This window comes from Carcharodon carcharias (genome assembly GCF_017639515.1).
Source record: "Carcharodon carcharias isolate sCarCar2 chromosome 39 unlocalized genomic scaffold, sCarCar2.pri SUPER_39_unloc_1, whole genome shotgun sequence".
Classification (NCBI taxonomy): domain Eukaryota; kingdom Metazoa; phylum Chordata; class Chondrichthyes; order Lamniformes; family Lamnidae; genus Carcharodon; species Carcharodon carcharias.
In genome coordinates, this window is record NW_024470814.1 from 918,118 (window position 1) to 944,528 (window position 26,411).

General features: G+C 43.5%; 3 protein-coding genes across 4 annotated transcripts; 2 read left to right on the plus strand and 1 right to left on the minus strand.

Moving 5' to 3' along the window:
- The first annotated feature begins 209 nt into the window (after positions 1–209).
- On the plus strand, positions 210–23,208 carry LOC121274873 (histone H2AX-like). Of its 2 annotated transcripts, none has more exons than XM_041182263.1 (2): positions 210–244; positions 22,373–23,208. In XM_041182263.1, the coding sequence occupies exon 2, from the start codon at positions 22,558–22,560 to the stop codon at positions 22,948–22,950; it is 393 nt and encodes a 130-aa protein (XP_041038197.1). In that variant the 5' UTR covers positions 210–244; positions 22,373–22,557; the 3' UTR covers positions 22,951–23,208. The 2 variants fall into 2 exon arrangements, with proteins under 2 accessions (XP_041038197.1, XP_041038196.1); XM_041182262.1 differs by lacking the exon at positions 210–244 and adding an exon at positions 21,552–21,695.
- On the plus strand, positions 1,106–1,498 carry LOC121274877 (histone H2AX-like). The gene has a single exon (XM_041182267.1). The coding sequence runs from the start codon at positions 1,106–1,108 to the stop codon at positions 1,496–1,498; it is 393 nt and encodes a 130-aa protein (XP_041038201.1).
- On the minus strand, positions 2,342–25,949 carry LOC121274916. The gene is made up of 8 exons (XM_041182295.1): positions 25,659–25,949; positions 23,851–24,298; positions 22,732–22,927; positions 17,294–17,425; positions 6,215–6,336; positions 5,340–6,062; positions 4,180–4,429; positions 2,342–2,809 (listed from the first exon to the last, which is right to left on the minus strand). Exons 1-8 carry the CDS (start codon positions 25,942–25,944, stop codon positions 2,342–2,344), a joined length of 2,625 nt encoding a protein of 874 aa, XP_041038229.1. The 5' UTR covers positions 25,945–25,949.
- Between the last annotated feature and the right edge of the window lie 462 nt (positions 25,950–26,411).

Consider the following 26,411-nt stretch of genomic DNA (forward strand, 5'->3'; position numbering starts at 1 on the left):
GGTTCAGAGCTGAAGTCACTATTCCATTGCAGAAAACAGCAAGTGCAGAATATAACAACTTGTTCCGATCAGTATGGAGGGCAATGAGTTGGCCACTACCATTGCCTATTTAACGGGGGGCTAGCTCGGCCAGTTCCAAGAGCAGCATTAGGCCGGGTGATTCTCTACGAGTGTTCAAAACGATAAGATGCAAGTTATAGTGACCTGGTGACATCTACTGGCCGAACACGAGTCGTGCAACAAGGTAAATACTTATTCGGAAGCACTTCGAATTGGGGTGAATTAACAGCCTGCAATATAGATACAATAAAATAATATCATTTTTTAAAATTTTTAGAACAATTTCACACTTGTACATCCAGGCCAATATTGCTTAAGCGCAGCACTCAGTAAACTTACATTTTCGCAGCCTGTTAGAACTGCAAAAAGGTCCGATTTTAAACACGAATGGATGCTTGATTTTAAAAGCTAGTTTGGAACTTGCGATTAAATATGATATAGTACAATAAGGGACGCCTATCTTTTAATAGTTTGGAACTGACTGTGTTAAATTTAACGGCGATTTTTCTGCAAGAGTTTAGTTTTTCCTTTTACAAATGTGCCGGCGTGTTTTTCAATATTGAATAAAACAAAGGGTTGGAATCTGCTAAATTGGGACCACGAATTTCCACTTGATGTCAGATACATGAAACTCCCCGCTCCCAATCAGAAATTACCAGATACAGGTAAACTGCAGACCAGACCAATTAGAGAGAGATTGAGTGAACATTACATTCTTAGACTGAAAAATGAATTAGCGATTAGGATTTTAGTTCGATTTATCCTTTGATTTATTTTTGGCGGTAGTTTCAAATATGAAATTTATAAACGGTTGGTAACTGGGGATTTGGCGGTCTTTCTTTCCGAATTCAATTTCGTAGCGACTCCAGATTGATGAGTCAAGCAGAGATCTGATTGGCAGTATGAAGAATCTGACGATTTTAATACGAACATGACACTAAACCAATCAGATCTGAGCACACCACCATTCCTCCTGAGGGTAAAAGAGAACAGAAAGAAGGCGGATATCAGCATTCTCTGTGTAAGTGCTTGTGAGATTGTTACAATGTCTGGAAGAGGAAAGACCGGTGGGAAAGTTCGGTCCAAGGCCAAGTCTCGCTCCTCCCGGGCCGGACTGCAGTTCCCGGTGGGCCGCGTTCACAGGCTCCTGAGGAAGGGTAACTACGCTGAGCGCGTGGGTGCCGGAGCCCCGGTCTATCTGGCCGCCGTGCTGGAATACCTGACGGCTGAAATCCTCGAGTTGGCGGGTAATGCGGCCCGGGACAACAAGAAGACCCGCATCATCCCCAGGCACCTGCAGCTGGCCGTCCGCAACGACGAGGAGCTCAACAAGCTGCTGGGAGGGGTGACCATCGCTCAGGGCGGGGTGCTGCCTAATATCCAGGCCGTGCTATTGCCCAAGAAGTCCGGCGCCTCTGCAGCCACCAAGACCAAGTGAAGCGACCATTCTTTAAACTGAGAACACAAAGGCTCTTTTCAGAGCCACTCACTGAATCAGTGAAAGGGGCGACCTGTTGTCTATCCGGATGTGTGATAACATCCCTATCGATTCGGAATGACATATTTCTAATGCGATCTGTGAAAGCCCTGGTTACAACGAGACGCTGTTGCCTTATCCAGACATCAGGAGTCGGTGCTGCATCTATTTATGACCAATTGCCAATGGTCAGGGAAAAACTCATCCCATTTCTAATTAAATGATTTGAAATTACATACAAGTATAAACAGAATCAACTCAAAACCCCAAATGCAGCAGAGGGAGGGAACCGGGTAAACAAAATGAATGAAAATAAATTGTCGCTGTGAGGGTTTTAGGAGCTGCAGCTTTTAATAAGAAATCGCTGCTCTTTCACTGACAGACTAGGAGGCGTTTAAAAGAGCCTTTGTTGCATGTGGAACTAAATCCGGGTTTTAGTGCATGTGTGAACATTCCGATCGCTTCGCATTGAATGATGTGAAATTACATATAAATATATAAACAGTTACTGCTACATGTTACGGACATCACGGGGTATGTGCTGCATCTATTTACGACCAAACTCCTCTACTAGGAAAAACGTTCCCTTATCATTAAAATAATCGACTTTGAAATGATCTCAGTTCGTCTGAAACATCCGGTAAAGGGAAAAAAGGACAGTTACCAGGTGATAAAGTGAGGAGAATAAATTGTAGGCCTAAGAGGCTAAAGTGCTGGTGTGGTTAAGAGATGGCAGCTCTTTCTCTGACCGACTTGGTGGCTCTTAAAAGAGCCTTTGTCGCACTTGGTGCTGAGGTGGGGTGTTTAGGCGCGCTCCCCGCGGATACGGCGCGCCAGCTGGATGTCTTTAGGCATGATGGTGACCCGCTTGGCGTGGATGGCGCACAGGTTGGTGTCCTCAAAGAGCCCCACCAGGTAAGCCTCGCTGGCCTCCTGCAGGGCCATGACGGCCGAGCTCTGGAAGCGCAGGTCGGTCTTGAAGTCCTGAGCGATCTCCCGCACCAGGCGCTGGAAGGGCAGTTTGCGGATCAGCAGCTCGGTGGATTTCTGGTAGCGGCGGATCTCCCGCAGAGCCACAGTGCCGGGCCTGTAGCGATGGGGCTTCTTCACGCCGCCCGTGGCTGGAGCGCTCTTGCGGGCAGCTTTGGTCGCCAGCTGCTTGCGGGGAGCTTTCCCTCCGGTCGACTTGCGCGCTGTCTGCTTGGTCCTGGCCATGATAACAAACGCTGTGGAACACAGACTCTGAGAATGATGAAGCCGCTCTGTGTCTGTCTATTTAAGACATTGTCCGTCACCGCCCTCCTCTCCTGATTGGATGCAGCGCAATCCCGCCGAGAAATTTGAAAAGAGCAGCGGGGCTGCATGGATTTCTGGACCCTGATTGGTGGAGCAGCAACTGACAGTTCATCAAATTCAAAATGCCCGCCAATTTCAGAGGGACGAGTAATGGAAATTAAAATAAACCTAGTTTGGAGGAAGATCAAATAAATCTCAATGCACAAATATCACAAGTTCTCAATATTTGCGAGTCCCATTTCGGTCCCAGCACCGACTTCGTCCTTTTGAACGTGTATTAAATATACATTCATTCCCTGATCGGATTACAGCAGACTGGATAAAACTCCTATTGATGGGCGGAATTTTGGGTCTCACATATAAAACTGATCAACGTTATCGGTATCTTCATGTCAAAGCGCTATTGATGTTAAAGAGAGAATGGTGTAGCCCCTGTGTCTAGTGCTTTATGGGTGGGGGAGGCGTGTGTGTGGGGGGTTTGCGCTCCCTTTATGTTAACCATTTGTATCTCTAAGTTTATATATTTGAACTATTTTCTACAAAATGCATAAACGTATCTTCACAGTGCAAACCATGCACCAAAAGCACAACTTCCACTTCACGCTTCCGTTCGGCCTGGGATGCAGAATCGCGGTGTTTAACAGTATTTTATGTTTCACTCAGTAAATCGGAAATATACTGTCATGCTTGCTGCAAAATCTGTTTTAAACATATTCCGCGGCGGAGGCCACTCAAAATTTGCCTTACGTTGCCGTGTAGATTCGGATTCTTTCATTGATCGCTTTTAAACAGGCCAGAATAAAGCTCTGTTCAGTGCTTCCTGGAACTAGACAGCATGCTGCATCGATACAGGCTGATACATATAAAGCTTGTATCCTGGTACCTCCCAGGCCCTGTCATGTTTCAGAGAAAGCGATGAACAAACAGGTTGAAAATGGTGCGAATAAGCGAGAATGATGTGCCTCAAAATAGCTACTCCTGATCAAAGTATAATAAATGAGAGCCTTTATCTTGTGAACTCGTTGTTAGTTTGGGAGCTGTCAGCCAAGCATGGAGTCGAGCTCCGAGAAAAAGAAAGGAATTGAATTTCTGGAAACCGAACTAAGCTAAACCATGAAACCTTGTGTGACTCACGATAGTATTCTGAATGTAAAATGCGGAGATGACAACGCTGTGTTTTTATAAAACTACATATCGCTTTCTCTCTCCGGTTCTGAGGTCACTTGCTCTCAATGTGAGGTTGTGGGTGGCTCTTAGAAGAGCCTTTGGGTTTTGTTAGAGTCGGGTCGAGTTGTTCAGCCGCCGAATCCATAGAGAGTGCGGCCCTGGCGTTTCAGAGCGTACACCACATCCATGGCGGTGACCGTCTTCCGCTTGGCGTGCTCGGTGTAGGTGACAGCATCCCTGATTACATTCTCCAGGAAAACCTTCAGCACCCCGCGGGTCTCCTCGTAGATCAGGCCCGAAATGCGCTTGACACCGCCACGGCGAGCCAGGCGGCGGATGGCCGGTTTGGTGATGCCCTGGATGTTATCGCGAAGCACTTTGCGGTGCCGCTTCGCTCCACCTTTCCCCAGTCCTTTGCCTCCTTTTCCTCTGCCAGACATGATGCTTCGTCAGTCAAATCGCTGCTGAATGAATGGGGGAGCTGTTTCACGTTCCGCTTTTATACAGCCCGCCCCGACCTGAGTGAGAAAGGGAGAATTGGAGAGAGAAAGAGAGACAGAGAGAGAGGCGGGCTGAAACAACAGAAGTGACAGTCAGGGCAATGTCTCTGGTAAAACAGCCCCTCCTCCTGCCTGCCCGAAATACATTTATTTATCAAATTCTGAAGAGAGCTGTACAAAAAAGCTTTAACCGTACCTGAAATCCTTTAACTGCATAAACCAGCTAGTTCGGAAATCGTAGGTACTAAATCCAAACCTCACAGTAATATGCCCACCTCGGTACTGCATTTCTATTAAAAGTCAAATGTCTGCATCTATTTCAATCCCTCTCCCATTCTATACCAACACACCTCTAGATTCGCCTCCTACCCCTACCCTCCACACTGCCAAAAGGGATTGAGAAATTCGCTAACATCTATTCCAACAGAATTAGAGCAACGACAGGTATGGGCCTTAGTTGTGAGACGGATTTAGGAGCGATGCTCATTCCATTTGCAGCCTGAAAATGTGAATAAAGAAAAGATAAACTTTGAATGCACTCTGACACATCCCGGTTAGTGAGCTGTAAGGTCATCCCTGTTTTTTATTGCATAGTTGGGGAGGGGTCGAGTGGAGAGTGTGTCAGTGACTGAGCTGGAAAATAGGATTTACGTGGGAGGAAAACGAAATATTTCCATCTGAAATCTGCTCCTAGCTCCGAGACAGGGATCAAATGATCAGGGGATCAGCTCTTTCATGTGAAATGTGGGTGGCTCTGAGAAGAGCCTTTGGGTTCAGAGGTTTACAACTTGCTCGGGACCTTTCCCTTCTTTCCTGTGTTTGCTTATCTGGTTTTGGGCTTGGCCCTCGCCTTGGCCACTTTTTTGACGGCCGTCACCTTCTTGGCAGGAGACTTTTTCTTGGGGGCTGCTTTCTGCACCGGCTTTTTTGGAGTTGCCGACTTCTTGGCTGTTTTCTTGGCTGCTGCTTTCTTGGCTGGGGATTTCTTAGCTGCTGCTTTCTTGGCTGGGGATTTCTTGGCTGCTGCTTTCTTGACTGTAGTTTTTTTGGCCGCTGCTTTCTTTGCCGTCAACTTCTTGGCTGCCGCTTTCTTCACTGGAGATTTCTTGCCAGCTGCTGCCTTCGCCTTCTTCCCCACTTTTCCCGGGGCTGTGTTCTTAGGGACTTTGAAGGATCCCGAGGCGCCCGTGCCCTTGACCTGAACCAGGAAGCCATTCGTCACATTCCTCTTGATGCTTTGCTTGATCTGGGAGCCGAGTTTATCCACATCCAGCCCTTTGCCGCGCAGCGCCTTCTTGATGGCGGGCAGCGACATTCCCTTGCGATCGCTGCAATCCGCCACAACCTTGAGGATCTGCTCGCCCAGCTTGGGACCGGCTGCTCCGCTCCGGGGAGCCGCCTTCTTCTTCTTCTTGGGAGTCTTGACCTGGGCGGCGGGAGCGGCTGGAGGAGCGGTTTCGGCGGCTGCGGTGTCGGTCATGTTCCGGGACTCTGCACAAAAAAGTGTCTCTGTCAACGTGAACGGGGTGAGAAATGAAGCCGCTGGTGGCGGCACTGAGTAACTTAAAGGCAGCGAGCGGACGGGGCGGAGACAAGCTGCTGTCAGCTCTAGGCTGCTGCTGCATCTCTGTGTTTCTCTCTCCTCACAAACTCCCCAATTCCATGGAAATTCCCGCTCTCCAGTGTCCCAGACTGAATCCATCTTATCTCTGACATTGCAATGTTTGCTGTCGAAAATATTTTTCGCGAATTGAAGACTCCCATTTCGATTAAAACCCGATTTACTGCGGCTCCTTCACCCGATCGCTGACATGTCCTCTCCTTTTCGACTGAAATCTACAAAACAACACAGAAATGCTCTTGAAATCTCACTTTGGGGTTACGCTAGGGAACAGGGGGAATTTTTGAATGGAAAATATTTTTATTTTTCGCAAGCGGGACTCGGAAATATCATGATGAGAACGGACACAAAAACACAGTTTCATTCCTCTGACTCGCCCGCCCACTTCCAACGCTCTCTTACACAATATTCACATCTACATCTTCACAGAGTGAAACTGTTATCTAACCTAAGGGTCTCAGGAGTTAATTACCACTCTTTTGGAACTTTGCTCGTCTTTCTATTAATTTGCTGAAGATTGTAAATTCAGAAAAAAGAATCACACTCTGAGACATGGGACCCGCAGATTGTCTGATTCGCAGATTCCGTTGAGGAACCAATCATATGTGACTTCAGGCTATTATCTGAATAGCTCACATCAAATATTTATTTCTGGCGACAATATAAATTATCTTCTCCCGGTCCCTCCAGAACTCCCTGTTTATGTTGCTCCTTCAGAACTGACAGGTCACAATTTCGCAGTTTGCAACGTACACCTCTCTCGACAACCAGAGCGGGCCAGTTATGTATGAACCTGGACTCGCGTATAGTCACGTTCCTGGCAGTGACAGAGCTTTTGAAGACACGCTTCGATTTTTTATTAGAGATAATCAGATGAAATGTCAGACCTGAATTTCTGAGAGGGTGGAGAACACTGAAGGTGTCACAAATATCAATGAGGTCGGATCACAGCATCAGTATCATTCACAGCACCTGAGGGACAGAGATGGGGTGGCGAAAGTGAGCGAGAATGTAAAGAGAGGGATGAAGCAACAGTGAATGAGAGAGAGATAGAGAGTGGGAAAGAGAGACAGAGAGAGTGAGAGTGCGACACAAACAGTTAGGCTAGTGCTGTTGTGCGAAATTTAAACTAATTTGGCAGGGAGAGAATGTTAGCAGTATCGGGACACATGAGAATCCAGAAAAACAATCAAGTCAGAGGAAGTACAGATGCAATAAGTTTCAAGGGAGTAAGGCAAGGCTGAATGCCTCTACTTTAGTGCCAGGAGTATTTCAGGTAAAACGGATGAGTTAAGGTTGAGGATTGACACGTGGAATTATGATATAGTAGCCATCACTGAGATGTGGTTGAGGGAAGGGCAGGATTGGCTGCTCAACATTCCGGGATATAGCATCTTCACACGAGACAGGGGAGGGGGGGTTCAAAGTGGAGGGCACGTTTCATTATTAATTAAGACGTCAGTTACATCAGTGAGGATGCATCTAATGAAGTTTTGATAGTAGAGTTTAGGATTAAACAGGGTCAACCATGTTATTAAGTGTTAATTATAGACTCCCAGATAGTCAGCGGGAAATTGAGGAGCAATTATGTGTACAAGTTGTGGAGGTTGGTGAAACGAGGGCAGTAGGGTAATTATAGTAGGTGATTTCAATAATCCCAAAATTAATTGGGATAGACATAATGTTAAGGGTTTTGACGGTTGGATTTCTTGAAATGTGTACAGGAGAACTGTTTAGGTCAATATGTAGAGAGTTCTAAAAGTGATGGTGCATAGCTGGACCTAATTCTGGGGAATGAAGACGGACAGGAGGCTGAAGTGTTGGTGTGCGAGCATTTTAGTGATAGCGACCACAACATGGTACAGAGAAAATTTCTTATGGAAAAAGAAATCGAAAAGTTGCAAGCAAAATGTTTTGAATTGGGGTAGAGTGGATTTTAGTAAAATAAGGCAGGATCTGACCAACGTAGACGGGGATGAGTTAATTGTGGCAAAAACTACAGAGGAACAGTTGGGGGGGGTGGGGGGTGGTGTTCAAAAATGAAATGGGGAGCCTATATGCTCAACATGTTCCCTCTATGGTGACAGGAAGGATTAACATGCCCAGAGAGCTATGGGTGACCAGATATATTCAGGATACGATGAGAAGGAAAAGGGGACTTTTAGCAGGTACAAAGGGAGCAAATCAGCAGAGGCAATAGTGGAGTACAGATAGTGCAGGGTGGAGCTTAAGAAGGCTAAAAGGAGAACAAAGAGGGGATACGAGAAAGCTCTGGCTAGTAAAAGTAGGGAAAATCCGAAGATATTCTATAAGTATATGAATGGGAAGGATATAACCAGGGAAAGAGTAAAGCCCATATGAGACCACCTGGGCAATCTATGGGTGGAGCCAGATGAAATAGCGAGAGCCTTGAGTGAATACTTCAAATCCATCGTCACTTAAGCAAATGAGGATTAAGGTGTCTAACTAGGCGAATGAGTTTGCAAGGTTCATACACAAATTGATATCTGGAGTGAAAAGGCTTTGGAGGTGCTGGCAGGCTTAAAAGTGGACAAATATTCCAGGTCCAGATGATTTTTGTCCCAGACTGCAGAGGGAAGAAAGGGAGGAGATAAAAGCGGCTCTGTCCCGAATTTTTAATTCCACTCTGGGCACGGTGGTGGTGCCCGAGGACTGGAGAACAGCTAATGTGGTTTTGCTTTTAAGAAGGGTTGTGGAGATAAGCTAGCGAACAAGAGGCTAGTGATTTTCACGTCAGTGGGAGGTGCACTATTGGAGAAATTACTGAAGCATAATAATTATCTGCACTTGGAGAGGCAAGGTTTGATTGGGGATATTAAGCATTTCATTGTCAGTGGCAAATCATCCCTAACAAATTTCTTTGACTTTTTTGAGGAGGTGACGAGGTGTGTAGATGAGGGTAGTGCAGTTGATGTAGTTTATATAGATTTCAGCAAAGCTTTTGACAAGGTCCCACATGGGAGATTTATAAATAAGACAAATGCACATGGGATTAAAGATAATTTGATAAGGCAGATTCAAAATTGGCCGAGTTGTGGGAGGCAGAGGATGATGACAGAAGGATGCTTTAGTGATTGGAAGCCAGTGCCCAGTGGCACACCAAATGGGTCTGTTCTCAGATCCCTAATATTTGTCAATTTTAGGAACGACATAGATAACTATGTGGTGGGTAGGATTAGTAAGTTTGCGGATGACACAATGATTGGCCGGGTGTTTAACAGTGGCGTTGAGTGTCTTGGGCTACAGGAAGATATAGATGGGATGGGCAAAAGGGCAGATAAGTGGCAGATGGAACTTAACCCTCAAAATTGTGAGGATATACACTTTTGAAGTAGTAATTTGACAAAGCAGTATTCAATGAATGGCATGGCACTTGGAAATTCTGAGGAAGAAAGGGACTTTGGCTTGTGTGTCCATAGATTTCTGATGGCGGAGGGGCATGTTAGGGAGGTGTTGAAAAATGCAGATCTGAAAATTGCCTTTATCAATTGGGGCATAGATTACAAAGGTAGGGAGGTCATGTTGGAGTTGTATAGAATCTTGGTGTGGCCACAGCTGGAATACTTTGTGCAGTTCTGGTCGCCAAATTAAATGAAGGATGTGATTGCAATGGAGGGGTGCAGAGGAGATTCACAGGAAGTTGCCTGCGATGAAATATTTAAGTTATGAAGAGAGGATGGATAGACTTGGGTTGTTGACGTTGGAGCAGAGAAGACTGAGGGGTGACCGGATCGAGGTGTACAAGGTTATGATAAGCATGGACAGGGTGCATAGGGAGCAGTTGTTCCCCTTAGTTGAAGTGTCAGTCACAAAAGGGCATAAGTTCAAAGTGAGGTGCTGGAAGTTTAGGGAGGATGTGTGGAAAAACTTTTTTACCCAGAGGGTGGTGAGGGTCTGTAATACGCTACCTGGGAGGGTCGTGGATGCAGGTTGCCTCACATCCTTTAAAAAGTACCTGGATGAGCACTTGGCACGTCATAATATTCAAGGTGCCAACTTATGGTAAATGGGATTGGTTTGGTAGGTCAGGTGTTTCTCATGTGTCTGTGAAGACTCGAGGCTACGAAGGGCCTATTTTGCATTTTGGTTCTGTGATTCTTCGTGAGAGAGATAACGAGAGAGAGAATAGTCTCTCTGTGCCTAACATGTGTCAACATAACAGCGATTGGTCTTCATTTCTATCATCAGATGGAGGCAGATACATTATCAGCGTTTCGATAGAATTTGCGCAAATCTCAATTAATAATTGTGTTGCAAATACCGGCTGGAACTATAAAGGGATAAACTTCTCTTGAAATAGTTCAGTGAATGATAATGAGTCCTGGAATGATATTGTTGACTGATGAGGGAATTTTGAGCAAGTTGAATTATAATCATTGGAACTTAAAAGATTGGGAGGTTTTCTTTTTGAAACACCGAAGATTCTGAATCTGATCGGTAAAACTAATTTAAGACTGACAGCAGGGAGATTTCACGCGATTCAGCTCCAGCTAATACTGGTGCAGAGGCAAACACATTTCTATCACACAAAGAGGAAAATGTCAGAGATTGAGGTGAATAGTATCTGAAATGTGACTTTCGATAACCTCTGGAGCTCTCTGGAATAATTCGCTGAAAAGTGTTTAATATAACACTAAGTGATTGACAGTTTCAATCTGTTTCTATTAAACTGGGTTCTTTGAGATCAGATATGAACTTCTGCGCGGTCACAGCAAACACGTAGATTTACTGGGATAAAGGCAACATTCTGCGGATGCTGGAAATCTGAAACAAAATCAAAAAATACTGGGAAACCTCATCAGGTCTGACACCATCTGTGGGGACAAAGACAGTCTTTCTTTGCACAGATATCGTCAGATCTGCTGAGTTTTTCCAGCATTTTATTTTGATACATATATTCGCTGGGAGGATTGATTTCCTAAACCGGTGAATGAACAGCAAAGATGCTGCAGGGAACGATACAACTTTGAACTTCATACAGGCATCGCCCACCTGCCTAAAACTCTGCCCGTTCCACATAGCCCCAGTAGTGATGCTCAAGCTGGAGAACAAAGACTGAGGGGAAGAGCAAAAGATGTTGTTTTTGTGTCGTCGAATCCAGATAAGCGCTTGCGCATTGCTTTCCTTAAGTTTCTCAGACATAACTGGAAGAGCGCATGCGCTTCCTTTCTCCACGACTCCGCCATTGAAAGCTTTTCACTCAGTGAGGGGGAGACCTTTGTTTCAAACAGATAGAAACGGAAATATTAAGGCCCGGGTAAGCGAGTGAACAGCGTTCTGATTCCAGCAGTCACCGGGTTGTCAATGTAGACACAGAAATCATCATTGACTTGGGGTAAGTTCGAGGAGAACCGGGGGCTGTTTGTAAGAGGCGGAGCGAAGCGGGAGTGAGTTCCGGGACTTGGAGTGAGCGGGTGGACGGTGAGAGGCCTTTCTGGGGCTGTGTGTGGCCCTACTGAGGGAGACTGAACCGGAGGAAGCTGCAATTGAAATCTATTGGGATTTTCTCTCCTCAATGCTGTAATGTATACTCCTACTATAGCTGCTGATTCATGCAACTTGTCGGCATTTGGACAGTGAACAGTGGAAACAGGCGGACAGTGAGGATGGGGAACAATCATCTAAATATCACCTATCGCAGGGACCAGCTTTTCAAGTGATAAGTGTTATAGAAAGATTGTAAGCGCGGCTGTTAGTTTCAGTTGACGGCTCTTACAATGGGAGATGGAGAGTGAAAGCTGACCTGCATCAATGTCTCTCTCCCCTAGGCTAGTGACATCCTTGGATCAGGACAGGTCAGGATTGTTTCTGAATGTCACTCAATTGTTGGAAAAGTATCAAAGCAGGGTGCTGAAGTGGAATCAGACATTGTACTATTTTATTTTTCCTTATGATTTGTAGAACATTATAAAAAATGATTCTCAGTTAACAGTTTACTTTGATCTAAGTTCTTTCAAATGCCTCCTCTGATCTTGAGTTACAAGAGATATGTTTCTTCCTCTAGGCAAGTACATGAAGGGATCAGTTTCAAGCTGATGATTGCCCCAGCCAAATTAAAATGCAGGCATCTCCTTCTAACTGACAGTAGGTATGATATTACTCACAGAATGCTGAGATACAGACAGAACATCATTTCCACCATCACCACGAACAGTAATATTCAGAGTCAAATTGAAGTCATACCAGATACCTGTGCTAAATTCAATAGTCAAACACTCAGAGGCGCACGGGGTTGAGGAGATGGTTGGAACAATCACAATACACTCCTACTCAGTACCTCTGAATGGCAGGTCCACCAATTTCAGTCCAAACTCACAGCCATTATCAGATTGAAGTGTACTCCATGCATGTCACAAGAATGGACCATTGGCTGCAATTGAAATATCAGGTAATAAAGCTGATTGAAATTTACACAATTAATCAATGAATGTACCCAATATTCAAAAAGCAACACATTACATTTACATTAAATCTCATACAATATCATACTTTTATTTTATTCATTCCTGAGATGTGGACTTCGCAGGCTGGGCCTGCATTTAATTGCAAATGAGAAGGCAGAGGTGAGCTGATTTCTTGAACCACTGCAGTCCCTGTGGTGTAGGTACACCCACAGTTCTGTGGGATGGATATCCAGGATTCTGCCTCAGCAATAGTAGCATATTTCCAAGTCAGAAGGGTAAGTGCCCTGGATGGGAACTTCCAGGTGATTGTATTTTCATCTCTCTGCTGCCCTTCTCCTTCAGGGTCAACATGGCTAATTATGCCATTGTCAGTGACCTCTTTGTAGCCTTTGTTAGAATTGAGTGGCTAGCTAGGGCATTTCAGACGGCATTTAAGTGTGAGTCTAGAGTCACATGTACAATGATGACAGATTCCCTTCTCTAAAGGTTATTAATGAACCAGTAGGGTTTTTTTTTTACCACAATCGACAATGGTTTCATGGTGATCATTAATTCAAATCATACTTTTATTGATTTCAAATTCCATGATCTCCCGTGGCAGGGTTCAAACCCAGAGCATTACCATGTGTCTCCAGATAACTAGCCCAATGTCAATACAACTATGCCATGCCCAGATTTCTGATCCTGACACAAAAAACAGGAAAATGAATCACACTGACATATCACAAAATTACAGATACAGAATAAAATCTGCACATCCACATACCAGTAATGGGTAGGCAATGAGTAAAATATGCATGACATGTCAGAAACAATCAATGTAAGATGCATCTTCACAATTCAGGCAGAGGCATGTGCAGAATGGTAGCCGCAAGTGCATTACAGAGTGTCAAAGATACAGAGTAAAGCCCAGAATCAATTACAAACATTTATCAAATAAAACACACAGTCACACAGCAGCAAATAACTAGGTGCATTTTGAAATCCCTATGCACAGACAGGGAAAGAATAAACCCCATCGTAAGATGTTAAAAAGTCAAAGATTCAGTGTAGTCACACATTCACATATTGTAATATCAACAGTGTACAAGAAGAAATTTCTCTCATAGGAAAGAGTGGTAGGTAAACACACACACACACAAACACACAAACACACATGCACAGACACACACTCACCAGCAATCTCATAATGATATAACATTAGGCTACCATCTCCCCTTGTGCACCAGGGACAAGGTACTGATTCGCCAGCTAAAATAATGATGCAGCCCTCTGCTTCGAATGGACATGGGCACATTATTGTTCAAAGAACACAGCAGAACAGCAGTTCCTCGTCACAGAGAGCAGGAATCAGATTCACTTTGATCTTAAGTTTTAGGTAGACGTGTCCAATGCAACAGTCAAATACAACAGGAGAGAGATAGTATTTATCCCCAGTTCACACTCACTGGGCGCCACATAATGGTCGGTCCATCAATCTCACTCCAAAACTACTAATATTATCAGATTAACAGGCAGCTCATTAATTTCAGAAGAGTGCAGTCTTAGCCACAGATGGACCAACTGTCTGAAATGCACAAAATTATCCTAAGAATTTATTGTGGGATCTCACAGAAGAACAGATTGAATTTCCCCTCCAAGAATCTCATACAAAATCTGGAATAAAGAAAAATGTAATTTTAATTAACACAGCATGAATACCCAATACATGCCAGGTCAATATTCTAACTGTGATTCAAAACATTAAATCATTACAAAATGAATCAATCAGGTATGACATACACAGCATGTGAGTTCAAGTGTCTCGTTATCATTCAAAAACACTTTTGCCAATTTGAAGCCTGATTGCTACACCTTAGTTGATTCAAACAAATGAATAAAATCTGTCTTTGAGAAATGAATCTTTAATATTTAAAGCCACATCAGAGCCGGGAAACAATACTGGATTAATGCATTGAGGAAATAGTTTTCACAAATATGCATGGGATACATATTATGTACAGAACATAACTGAGATTTTGGAAATTAATTTCACAAAAACTGACATTCACAGTGTAGACACTTAAATTTCACTAAAATTAATTTCAAAGCTGCATTCTGTACCAGAGAAATTCAAATGGCAAATGATCCCTGCAAACTCCCAGACAAACACTGACACAGTCGCAGGCTAATGAAATTATACACAGACAAACATGCAGAGAAAACACACACTCTCATAACATACATAATCACATATGCACACACCATCTGTTAAATACAAACACAAACAAACACCTAAACATGTACAGGCACACAAACTTACACACTGGCCCTCACACACACATAAGCACACACACTCGCACAAACACACTTTTGCCTAAACACATGCACACAGAAACAAACTTGCACTTTCTCTCCCACACACTCATGCAAATATTCACAAAGATGCTCACCTAGAGACACAAACACTCACACACAAGCACACAAATACAATGAAACACAGAAATGGAATGGCCAAAATTTCATAAATGTCAAACATGGACTTACATACACATACAGCACACACTGACACATACAGACAAGAATCATCTGTCAGTACATACATGGAATTTTGACAATACATTCCTGCACCTGCATGCTTGGTCTCAGTGACTGGTGTGCACCAGAACCCAGCTCCCTTTTTACTTCAACATTTCCTAATCCATCACCATTTATATAATATTCTGCCATGCTGTCTTTTCAACTGATGTGGATAACTTCACACTAATAGGAGGTGGTTCAGATAAGCTTTACTAGATAGTTACCTGGAATAAGTTGGTTTTCTCATAAGGAAATGATGGACAGACTGGGTTTGCTCCACTGGGGCTTAGAAGAGTGAGGGGTGATTGATTGAATTATACAAGATCCTGAATGGCCTTGAGAATGTGGACATCAAGAGGATGTTAAAAGAAATAGGGATCACTGTTTTTAAGTTAGAGGTCACCCTTTTTGGGGCAGATTGACAATATTTTTTTTCTCACTCAGGGGGTTGTGTGACTTTGGAACTCTCTGCCTCAGTCGTCGATGGAGGTAGGGTCATTGAGACTTTTTAGGCAGAGGTAGATACATTCTTAATAGGTAAGTTAATCAAAGGTTATCGGGGTTAGATATTTATGTGGGAATTGAAACACAAAGTGATCAGCCATGATCTTACTCAATGGTGAGACTGGCTCGAGATGCCAGATGGTCTACTTCTGTTCCTATTTCTTCTGTTCTTATGTTGTAATCGACATTCTAAAGCATCTGCCTTGTATTTACCCACTCAATCAACTTGTCTAAATTGCCTTGAAAGATCTTGGAATCCTCCTTACCACGGACAAGTTTCATGTTGTCACCAAACCTGGAAATAATACGTTTGGTTTTCTCAGGCAAATTATTGTTATAGATTGTGAATAGTTGGGGCCAAAACACTGATCCCTTTGGTACTCCATGGAGTCATTGTCTATCACTCCAAATAAGATCCATTGATTCCTACTCTTTGTTTCCTGTCTGCTAACCAGTTCTCAATCCATGCAAATATATTTAAGCCAATCCCATGTGCTTTCATTTTCCATACTAAACTCTATTGTGGGATTTTATCAGAAGCCTTCTGAAAATCCAAATCCATCACATCCACTGGATTTTCCTTATTTCTCCTGCTGGTGGAATCAATAACACACACACGCAGACTTGAAAGGGTCAGGTCCAAATAAAACCGAGGCTAACATACCAGAGTCTCTCAGCTACCGGTTAAATTGAACACTATCATGTGAGAAGTGTTTAATAAAAAAACAAAATCATGCAGAATTGGATAGGTACAGAATGAAGTGATACATCGATTTCCTAAACTGATGCAGACCAATCAACTGGCACTTTCATACACTGGAAACTGCCAGTTGAGAGAAAATTCCAGTCAGTCATAACAAAGAGTACATAATAACATAACATTACTGAGAGAATGAGTAAATCTTAGTTTGGCTTAAAATGGATTAATAGGTACAGAATGTAGGTGACACTCATACAAAAGAACTGATAATTTGAAGGTATCTTCACATTTAAATTTCAGAAACTGAGAGGTAGACTCAAACACACGATGACCCATTTGACACTGAATAACCCAATAAAATATTCACATTCACACACCACACACATTCCAAACGTTGACAAATGTCATGAAAAACCCATATTCACATTGCTGAATAAAAACTCACATTCGCATGCTACATACTGACGAATAGACGGGGAGAGAAAATGAAAAAAACACCCAGCTATTCCAAGCACGAACTGCTACATAACAAAATAAATGCCCACACACCAGAAATTCACAGGGGCTGTCTAACACGGGCACCCATTTACCAGGAACTGACAGAGATCGTGGCAAAGTCATTTTTACACACCCTGGAGAACTAGAGAGACAAGAGGGACGGGGGTTTCTGGTGGGTGGTGAGCTGCTGGTGTGGAATCTAATTCACGTACCTGAATAAGCACACAGCTGTATAGAACTCAACATAAAAAAAACTGGTAAGTAACCAAAAAGACACAGTCTCTTATGTCAAAATATCTGACAGGTATTGAATAAAAAGCGCACTCACACAGCAACGGTCAACACGCGCAGTGACAGGAATCTCAAAGACAGTCAATTACAGGTCAATATCTATCTTCCTTGCTTGAAAACAACAGATATGGCATAAAACACATACATGAATCCCAGTGACCGAGAAATACCCAGTTAGGGTGAATATTGCATTACAGAAGCCATCAGGTGCAGAACAAAACACTTTGTGACGATCTGTATGGAGCGGAAGTAGTTGACCGCTGTCGTAGTCTTTTTATCAGAAGTGAGCTGGGCTAGGTTCACGTGCAGCATCAGGCCTATTGTTTTCTAGATGTTTGATCAGAAAAGGCCAGATCCAACTTATAGTGAACTGTTGCCATCTCCTGGCAGAGGATGAGCTATGCAACAATTTACGGATGCAGCTGAAGCACTTTAAATTGGATGATGTAATGGGGAAATGACAGAATCATATATATGCAATGAAGTATATCAATCAAATTCAAAACTGCAAAACTCTATAGTGTGATGTGTTCCTACATGCAGATGGTGTAGCATAGGATAGAGTCTCATGTTCAGACAAGGATTAACATATCTGCCTTATAAGCAGTTGACCATTATTTGATAATTGCCTGTTGCAGTGTATGTTTATTGACCATTCTGTCAATGCAACTTTAGAACGAGTCCCTGCACAGAAGGATAACGATAAAAATAGATAAATTAGGATGATCATTCATGCGTTTCCAGTGTGAAATTCGGCTTCGCTGTGCTTCCGACTTCATAAAGCAGATATTGACAAGTACAGGGAATAACATAACACCACTCTCATAGGTGGGACTGACAGATACAGAAGAAAGCTACATTCCCGTAACAGGGGCAGACAATTAAAACACAGACACATGCCAGATATAGAAAGGAGCAGAATAAAATACTTTTTCCAAATCCGACTTTTCAAAATAGGATGAGATTGGGTGGAGAGAAAACCAAGGTTATTAGCTAGAACAAAATCCCACCTCAAAATGTATCAAAATCTGAAAGTTGCTGATGAAAATATAACAGCCCGTAACAAAGACCAAGAGATACGGCTGGTGGTGCTCTGGGGATTGTAAGGGTGGAGGGAGGCCCAGGCTTACATACTGATTTGAAAACTGCAGTGTGATCAACACACTCAAGCAACACAGGCTGACATGTTCACAGCAAAATCGACAATGACCTACAAGATGTGTGCAGACATAGAGAATAGTCATACAAGAATATGATAAGCATAGAGTGAACCACACCTTATAACAGGGATTGACAGCAAATGATTAAATTCTCACTCATTTAAACATAACCTGAGTTTCAGCATAATTTTTCCATGCTCACAATTCTGACCCTGATGCAAACAACAGGAAAATTAATCACACTGATATAACACAGAATTACAGATAGCGAATAAAATCTGGACATCCACATTCCTGTAACTGAGAGGCAATGAGTAAAATATGCATTACCTGGCAGAAACAATGAACGTAAGATGCATGCTCACAAATCAGGCACAGAAAGGTGCAGAGTAATAGCCACAAGGCCATTACTGAGAGTCAAAGATACAGAGTAAAGCCCAGAATCAATTAAAAATATTTATAAAGCAAAACTCACAGTCACACAGCAGCAAATAATTAGATGCATTTTAAAACCCTTTTCACAGAAAGGAAACGAATAAACCCCATGTTAAGAGGTTAAAAAGCGAAAAATAGAGTGTGACTCCACATTCATATATCGTAATATAATACTGCAGAAGGATGAATTATCTCCCAAATCTAAAGATGGGCAGATAAATGCAAACACACACACACACACAAGTACACACAAGCACAGACACACACTCACCTGCAATCTCATAATGATATAACTTTGGGCCACCATCTGCCCTTTTCCAGTAGCACCAAGGTATCGATTCCTGATCTAAAATAATAATGCAACGCTCTGCTTCGAATGGACATAGGCAAATTTATTGCTCGGAGTAAGAACAGAACAGCAGTTCCATCGTGACAGTGAGAAGGAATCAGATTCACATTGATCTCTTGATTCAGATAGACATGTACAATGCAACAGTCAAATACAACAGGGGAGACAGAATATTTCTCCTCAATTCACACTCACCGAGCACTGCAGAATGGTGGGTCCATCAATCCCAGTCCAAAATCACAAACATTATCGGATTAAAAGGCAGCTCATTCATTTCAGAAGAGTGCAGTTTTATTTACAGATAGAGCAACTAACTGAAATGTACATAATTAATCCTACAAATGTTCCCTGAGCTCCCACAGTGGAACAGGTTAAATTGCCCTCCAAATATATCATACTACATCTGACATAAAAAAGTGTAATTTTAATTCATACAGAATGAATACACAACACGTGCCAGGTCAATATGCTTTCTAACGTAAGGTCATTACAAACTGAAACAATCATATATGACATACATAACATCTAAGTTCAAGTATCTTGTTATCATTCACAAAGTCTTTTGCTGAGTTGCAGCCTGAACGCTACATCTTAGCTGACTCAAAGCAAATGAATAAAGCCTGTCTTTGATAGATGCAAAGTTCCATGTTTAGTTCTGCAACACAGCCGGGAAACAGTAATAGATTAATGCATTGAAAAAATAATTTTCACACATATGCATGGTTTGCATATTTAGTACAGAAGAAATCTACACATGTAGAATAATGGAGTCATCTACACAGAGCACAAATTTGAGGTACACAATCAGTACAAAAAATGAGATATAGGGAACTAATTCCAACACAGCATGGTCAGAGGTAGACACTTACATTTCATTAAAATTAATCCCATAACTGCATTCTGTAAAAGAGAAAGACAAGTGGGAAATGGGACCTGCACACTCGCACACAAAGACTCACACACCCGCAGGCTCATACACTAACACACACAGAAACAAATGCAAGAAAGTTATCGAGTGAAATCACACTCAACTATTACTAGCTGACTGGCATGAAATTAAAAAAAAAAACAGACTATCATGGAAAATGAGAGATATTAGTGGAGATACATTTCAGAAAAGAAAAATACATTAAACGATAACTCACGAAATACATATTGAATAGAAGAGGGAATATATTGGCACGTAAACCATTTACCCTTTATCCTGAGATTGTGACCCCTTGTTCTAGACCCCCAGCCAGAGGAAACTTCATCCATGCATCCAAACTTTCCAGCCCTCTCAGGATTTTATACATTCATTGAGACCCCCTCTCATTCCTTTAAACTCCAGTGAATATAGACCTAGTCGACCCAAACTCTCTTCAGAGGACAATCCTGCCATCCCAGGAATCACTCTGGTGAAACTTCGCTGCACTCTTCTTATGGCAAAGGTATCCATTCTTAGGTAAGTTGACCAAAACTGCACACAATACTCCAGGAGTGGTCTTTCCAAGGCCCTGTATAGCTTCAGTTGACACCGTTGCTCCTGCAATCAACCATGTCACGATGAAGGCCAACATATAATTTGCCTTCTTAAGTGCTTCCTGCACTAGCATGTTTGCTGTCAGTGATTGGTGTGCACGGGTACCCAGCTCCCTTTTTACTACATTTCCCAATCCATCACAAATTAAATAATACTCTGCCATGCTGTTTTTTAAACTGAAGTGGATAACTTCACACGAAATGGAGGTGCATTGGATAAGGTTCAGAGGAGCTTTGCTAGATAAATTCCTGGATTCAGTTGTTTGTCTTATGAGGAAAGGTTGGAAAGACTGGGCTTGATTCCACTGGGGCTGACAAGAGTGAGGGGTGATTGATTGAAGTATGCAAGATCCTGAATGGCCTTGACAAGGTGAATATCAAGAGGATGTTTTGAGGAATAGGGGGCAGTGTTTTAACTTAGAACTCGCCCTTTTTGGACAGAGATGGGGATTTTTTTCTATTTCAGAGGGCGGTGTGACTTTGGATCTCTCTGCCACAGAAGTTGGTGGAGGCGGGGTCAATGGCAACTTTTATGACAGAGGTAGATAGATTCTTAATAGGCAAGGGAATCAATGGATACCGGGGGTAGATGATAAAGTGGGAATTGAAACACAAAGATATCAGCCATGATCTTATTGAATGGCGAGACAGGCTCGAGGTGCCAAATAGCCGACTCCTGTTCCTATTTCTTCTGTTCTTATATTCGTAATGGACGTTCTAAACACCTTTCGTGTGTAGCATCAGAGAGTGATGCACACGGAATTAATCTGCCAATTTTTGCAGCTTGGCAAAAGCTGATGGTTGCAGAAGCAAAGTCCACCTCACATTCACTTCCAGGCACTGACAGCTATAGAATAAAATGCAGAAATGTATTGCAGTGACGGAGAGGTTCAGAGTTAAAGTCATTATTCCATTGCAGAAAACAGCAAGTGCCGAATATAACAACTTGTTCCGATCAGTATAGAGGGCGATGAGTTGGCCACTGCCATTGCCTATTTAACGGGGGGCTAGCTCGGCCAGTTCCAAGAGCAGCATTAGGCCCATTGCTTGTCGACGAGAGTTCAGAAACCATAAAGTGCAAGTTATAGTGACCTGGTGACATCTACTGGCCGAACAAGAGTCGTGCAACAAGGTATATACTCATTCGGAACCACTTCGAATTGGAGTGAATTAAGAGCCTGCAATATGGATACAATAAAATAATATCATTTAAAAAATGTTTTAGAACAATATCACAATTGTACATCTAGGCCAAACTGCTTAAGCGCAGCACTCAGTAAACGTAATTTTTCGCCGGCTGTTAGAACTGCAAAAAGGTCCGATTTTAAACACGAATGGATTCCTGAGTTGAAACGCTAGTTTGGAACTTGCGATTAAAAATGATATAGTACAATTAGGGAGGCCTATCATTTAATAGCTTGGAACTGACTGTGTTAAATTTAACGGCGATTTTTCTGCAAGAGTTTAGTTTTTCCTTTTACAAATGTGCCGGCGAGTTTTTCAATATTGAATAAAACAAAGGATTGGAATCTGCTAAATTGGGGGCCTCGAATTTCCACTTGATGTCAGATACATGAAACTCCCCGTTCCCAATCAGAAACTAACAGATACAGGTAAACTGCAGACCAGACCAATTAGAGAGAGATTGAGTGAATATTACATTCTTAGACTGAAAAATGAATTAGCGATTAGGATTGTAGTTCGATTTATCCTTTGAGTTATTTTTTGGCGGTAGTTTCAAATATGAAATTTATAAACGGTTGGGAACTGACGATTTGGCGGTCTTTCTTTCCGATTTCAATTTCGTAGCGACTCCAGATTGGTGAGTCAAGCAGAGATCTGATTGGCAGTATGAAGAATATGACGATTATTTTACGAAAATTACAATTAACCAATCAGTTCTGAGCACACCACCATTCCTCCTGAGGGTATAAGAGAAGTGAAAGAAGGCGGATATCAGCATTCTCTGTGAAAGTGTTTGTGAGATTGTTACAATGTCTGGAAGAGGAAAGACCGGTGGGAAAGCTCGGTCCAAGGCCAGGTCTCGCTCCTCCCGGGCCGGACTGCAGTTCCCGGTGGGCCGCGTTCACAGGCTGCTGAGGAAGGGTAACTACGCAGAGCGTGTGGGTGCCGGAGCCCCGGTCTATCTGGCCGCCGTGCTGGAATACCTGACGGCTGAAATCCTCGAGCTGGCCGGCAACGCGGCCCGGGACAACAAGAAGACCCGCATCATCCCCAGGCACCTGCAGCTGGCCGTCCGCAATGACGAGGAGCTCAACAAGCTGCTGGGAGGGGTGACCATCGCTCAGGGCGGGGTGCTGCCTAATATCCAGGCCGTGCTGCTGCCCAAGAAGTCCGGCGCCTCTGCAGCCACCAAGACCAAGTGAAGCGACCATTCTTTCAACCGAGAACCCAAAGGCTCTTTTCAGAGCCACTCACTGAATCAGTGAAAAGGGCGACCTGTTGTCTATCCGGATGTGCGATAACATCCCTATCGATTCTGAATGACATTATATTTCAAATGCGATCTGTGAAAACGATGGTTACAACGAGACGCTGGCGCTGTTGCCTTATCCAGACATCAGGAGTCTCTGCTGCATCTATATATGACCAATTGTCAATGTTCAGAAAGACGTTCTTTAATAATTAAGTCATCCCATTTCTAATTCAATGATGTGAAATTGCATACAATTGTAAACAGAATCAGCACCAAATCCCAAATACAGCAGAGGGGGGGAACCGGCTAAACAAAATGAATGAAAATAAATTGTCGCTCTGACAATTAGGAGCTGGATCTTTTAATAATAAATCGCTGCTCTTTCTCTGAACGACTAGGCGGCGTTAAAAAAAGAGCCTTTGTGGCATGTGAAACTGAATCCGGGTTTTAGTGCATGTGTGAACATTCCGATCGCTTCGCAATGAAAACATTCCTGATGATATCTGTGAACGAATGGGTTAGAGTGAGACGCATCCTGCTAGCACTGTTACATCTTACTGACATCAGTTAGTATGTGCTGCATCTATTTATGCCCAAACTCTTCTATTAGGGAAAACGTTCCCTTATCATTAAAATAATCGCCTTTGAAATGACCTCAGATAGTGTGAAACATCCGGTAAAGGGAACAAAGGTCAGTTACGGGGTGACAAAGTGAGGAAAATATATTGTAGGCCAGAGAGGCTAAAGTGCTGGTGTGGTTAAGCGATGGCAGCTCTTTCTCTGACCGACTTGGTGGCTCTTAAAAGAGCCTTTGTCGCACTTGGTGCTGAGGTGGGGTGTTTAGGCGCGCTCCCCGCGGATACGGCGGGCCAGCTGGATGTCTTTGGGCATGATGGTGACCCGCTTGGCGTGGATTGCGCACAGGTTGGTGTCCTCAAAGAGCCCCACCAGGTAAGCCTCGCTGGCCTCCTGCAGGGCCATGACGGCCGAGCTCTGGAAGCGCAGGTCGGTCTTGAAGTCCTGAGCGATCTCCCGCACCAGGCGCTGGAAGGGCAGTTTGCGGATCAGCAGCTCGGTGGATTTCTGGTAGCGGCGGATCTCCCGCAGAGCCACAGTGCCGGGCCTGTAGCGATGGGGCTTCTTCACGCCGCCCGTGGCTGGAGCGCTCTTGCGGGCAGCTTTGGTCGCCAGCTGCTTGCGGGGAGCTTTCCCTCCGGTCGACTTGCGCGCTGTCTGCTTGGTCCTGGCCATGATAACAAACACTGTGGAACACAGACTCTGAGAATGATGAAGCCGCTCTGTGTCTGTCTATTTAAGACATTGTCCGTCACCTCCCTCCTCTCCTGATTGGATGCAGCGCAATCCCGCCGAGAAATTTGAAAAGAGCAGCGGGGCTTCATGGATTTCTGGGCCCTGATTGGTGGAGCAGCAACTGACAGTTAATCAATTTCAAAATGCCCGCCAATTTCAGAGGGACGAGGAACTGAAATTAAAATAAACCTAGTTTGAAGGCCGTTGAAATAAATTTCAATTGTTAAGTATCACCTGGTATCAGTGTTTGAGAGTCCCATTACGTTCGTAGATCCGACGTCCAGCCTCTGAACACGCATTAAATTCTCATTCATTCCCTGATCAGTTTACAGCAGACTGGATAAAACTCCTATTGATGGGCGAAATTTTGGGTCTCACATATAAAACTGATCAAAGTTATCGGTTTCTTCATGTCAAAGCGCTACTGATGTTAAAAAGAGAATGGTGTAGCCCCTGTGTCTAGTATATAATGGGTGGGGGAGGCGTTGTGTGTGGGGGTTTTGCGCACCCTTCATGTTAACCATTTGTATCTCCAATTTTATGTATTTGAACTATTTTCCACAATATGCATAAATGTATCTTCACAGTTCAAACCATGCACCAAAAGCAGAACTTCCGTTCGGCTTGGGATGCAGAATCGAGGTGATTAACAGGATTATATGTTTCACTCAGTAAATCGGAAATATTCTGTGTCATGCTTGCTGGAATGTCTGTTTTAAACATACTCCGCGGCACGGGCCACTCAATTTTTGCCTTAAATTGCTGTGTAAATTCGGATTCTTTCATTGATCGTTCAAAAACAGGCCAGAATAAAGCTCTGTTCAGTGCTTATTGGAACTGGACGACATGCTGCATCGATACAGGCTGATTCATATAAAGCTCGTATACTGGTACCTCCCAGGCCCTGTCATGTTTCAGAGACTCAGGAAGAGAAAGCGAAGAAAAAAGACACGTTGAAAATGTTGCGAATAAGCGAGAATGATGTGTCTCAAAATAGCTGCTCCTGATCAAAATATAATAAATGATGTTCTTTATCTAGTGAACTCGGTGTTAGTTTGGGCGCTGTCAGCAAAGCTTGGAGTTGAGCTTCAAGAAATATAAAGGAAGTGAATTACTGAAAACCGAACTAAAATCAAGTATGAAACCTTGTGTGACTCACGAGAGTATTGTGAATGGAAAATGCGCAGATGGGAAAGATGTGTTTGTATAAAACTACATCTCGGTTTCCCTCTGCCGCTCGAAGGTCTCCGCTCTCAATGTGAGATTGTGGGCGGCTCTTAGAAGAGCCTTTGGGTTTTGTTATAGAGTCAGTTCGATTTGTTCAGCCGCCGAATCCATAGAGAGTGCGGCCCTGGCGTTTCAGAGCGTACACCACATCCATAGCGGTGACCGTCTTCCGCTTGGCGTGCTCGGTGTAGGTGACAGCATCCCTGATCACATTCTCCAGGAAAACCTTCAGCACCCCGCGGGTCTCCTCGTAGATCAGACCCGAAATGCGCTTGACACCGCCACGGCGAGCCAGGCGGCGGATGGCCGGTTTGGTGATGCCCTGGATGTTATCGCGAAGCACTTTGCGGTGCCGCTTCGCTCCACCTTTCCCCAGTCCTTTGCCTCCTTTCCCTCTACCAGACATGATGCTTCTTCAGTCAAATCGCTGCTGAATGAGTGGGGAACTGCTTGACGTTCCGCTTTTATACAGCCCGCCCCGACCTGACTGAGAAAGGGAGAGTTAAATAGAGAGAGAGAGAGAATGAGAGAGAGAGACAGAGAGAGAGAGTGAGAGGCGGGGCGAGACAGCTTGAGTGACAGTTAGGGCAAAGTTTCAGCCTAAAACAGCCCCTCCTCCTCCCTGCCCGAAATACTTTTATTTATCAATTTCTGAAGAGAATTGTACAAAAATCTATAAAAGTAACTGAAATACTTCAACATCATAAACCAGCTAGTTAGAAAATCGGAGGTATTAAATTCAAACATCTCAGTAAAATCCCCAAGCCCTCGATAATGCATTTCTATTAAGAGTCAAATTCTGCATCTATTTCAATCCCTCTTCCATTCTATACCAACACAACTCTAGACTCGCCCCCGACCCCTCCCTTCCAC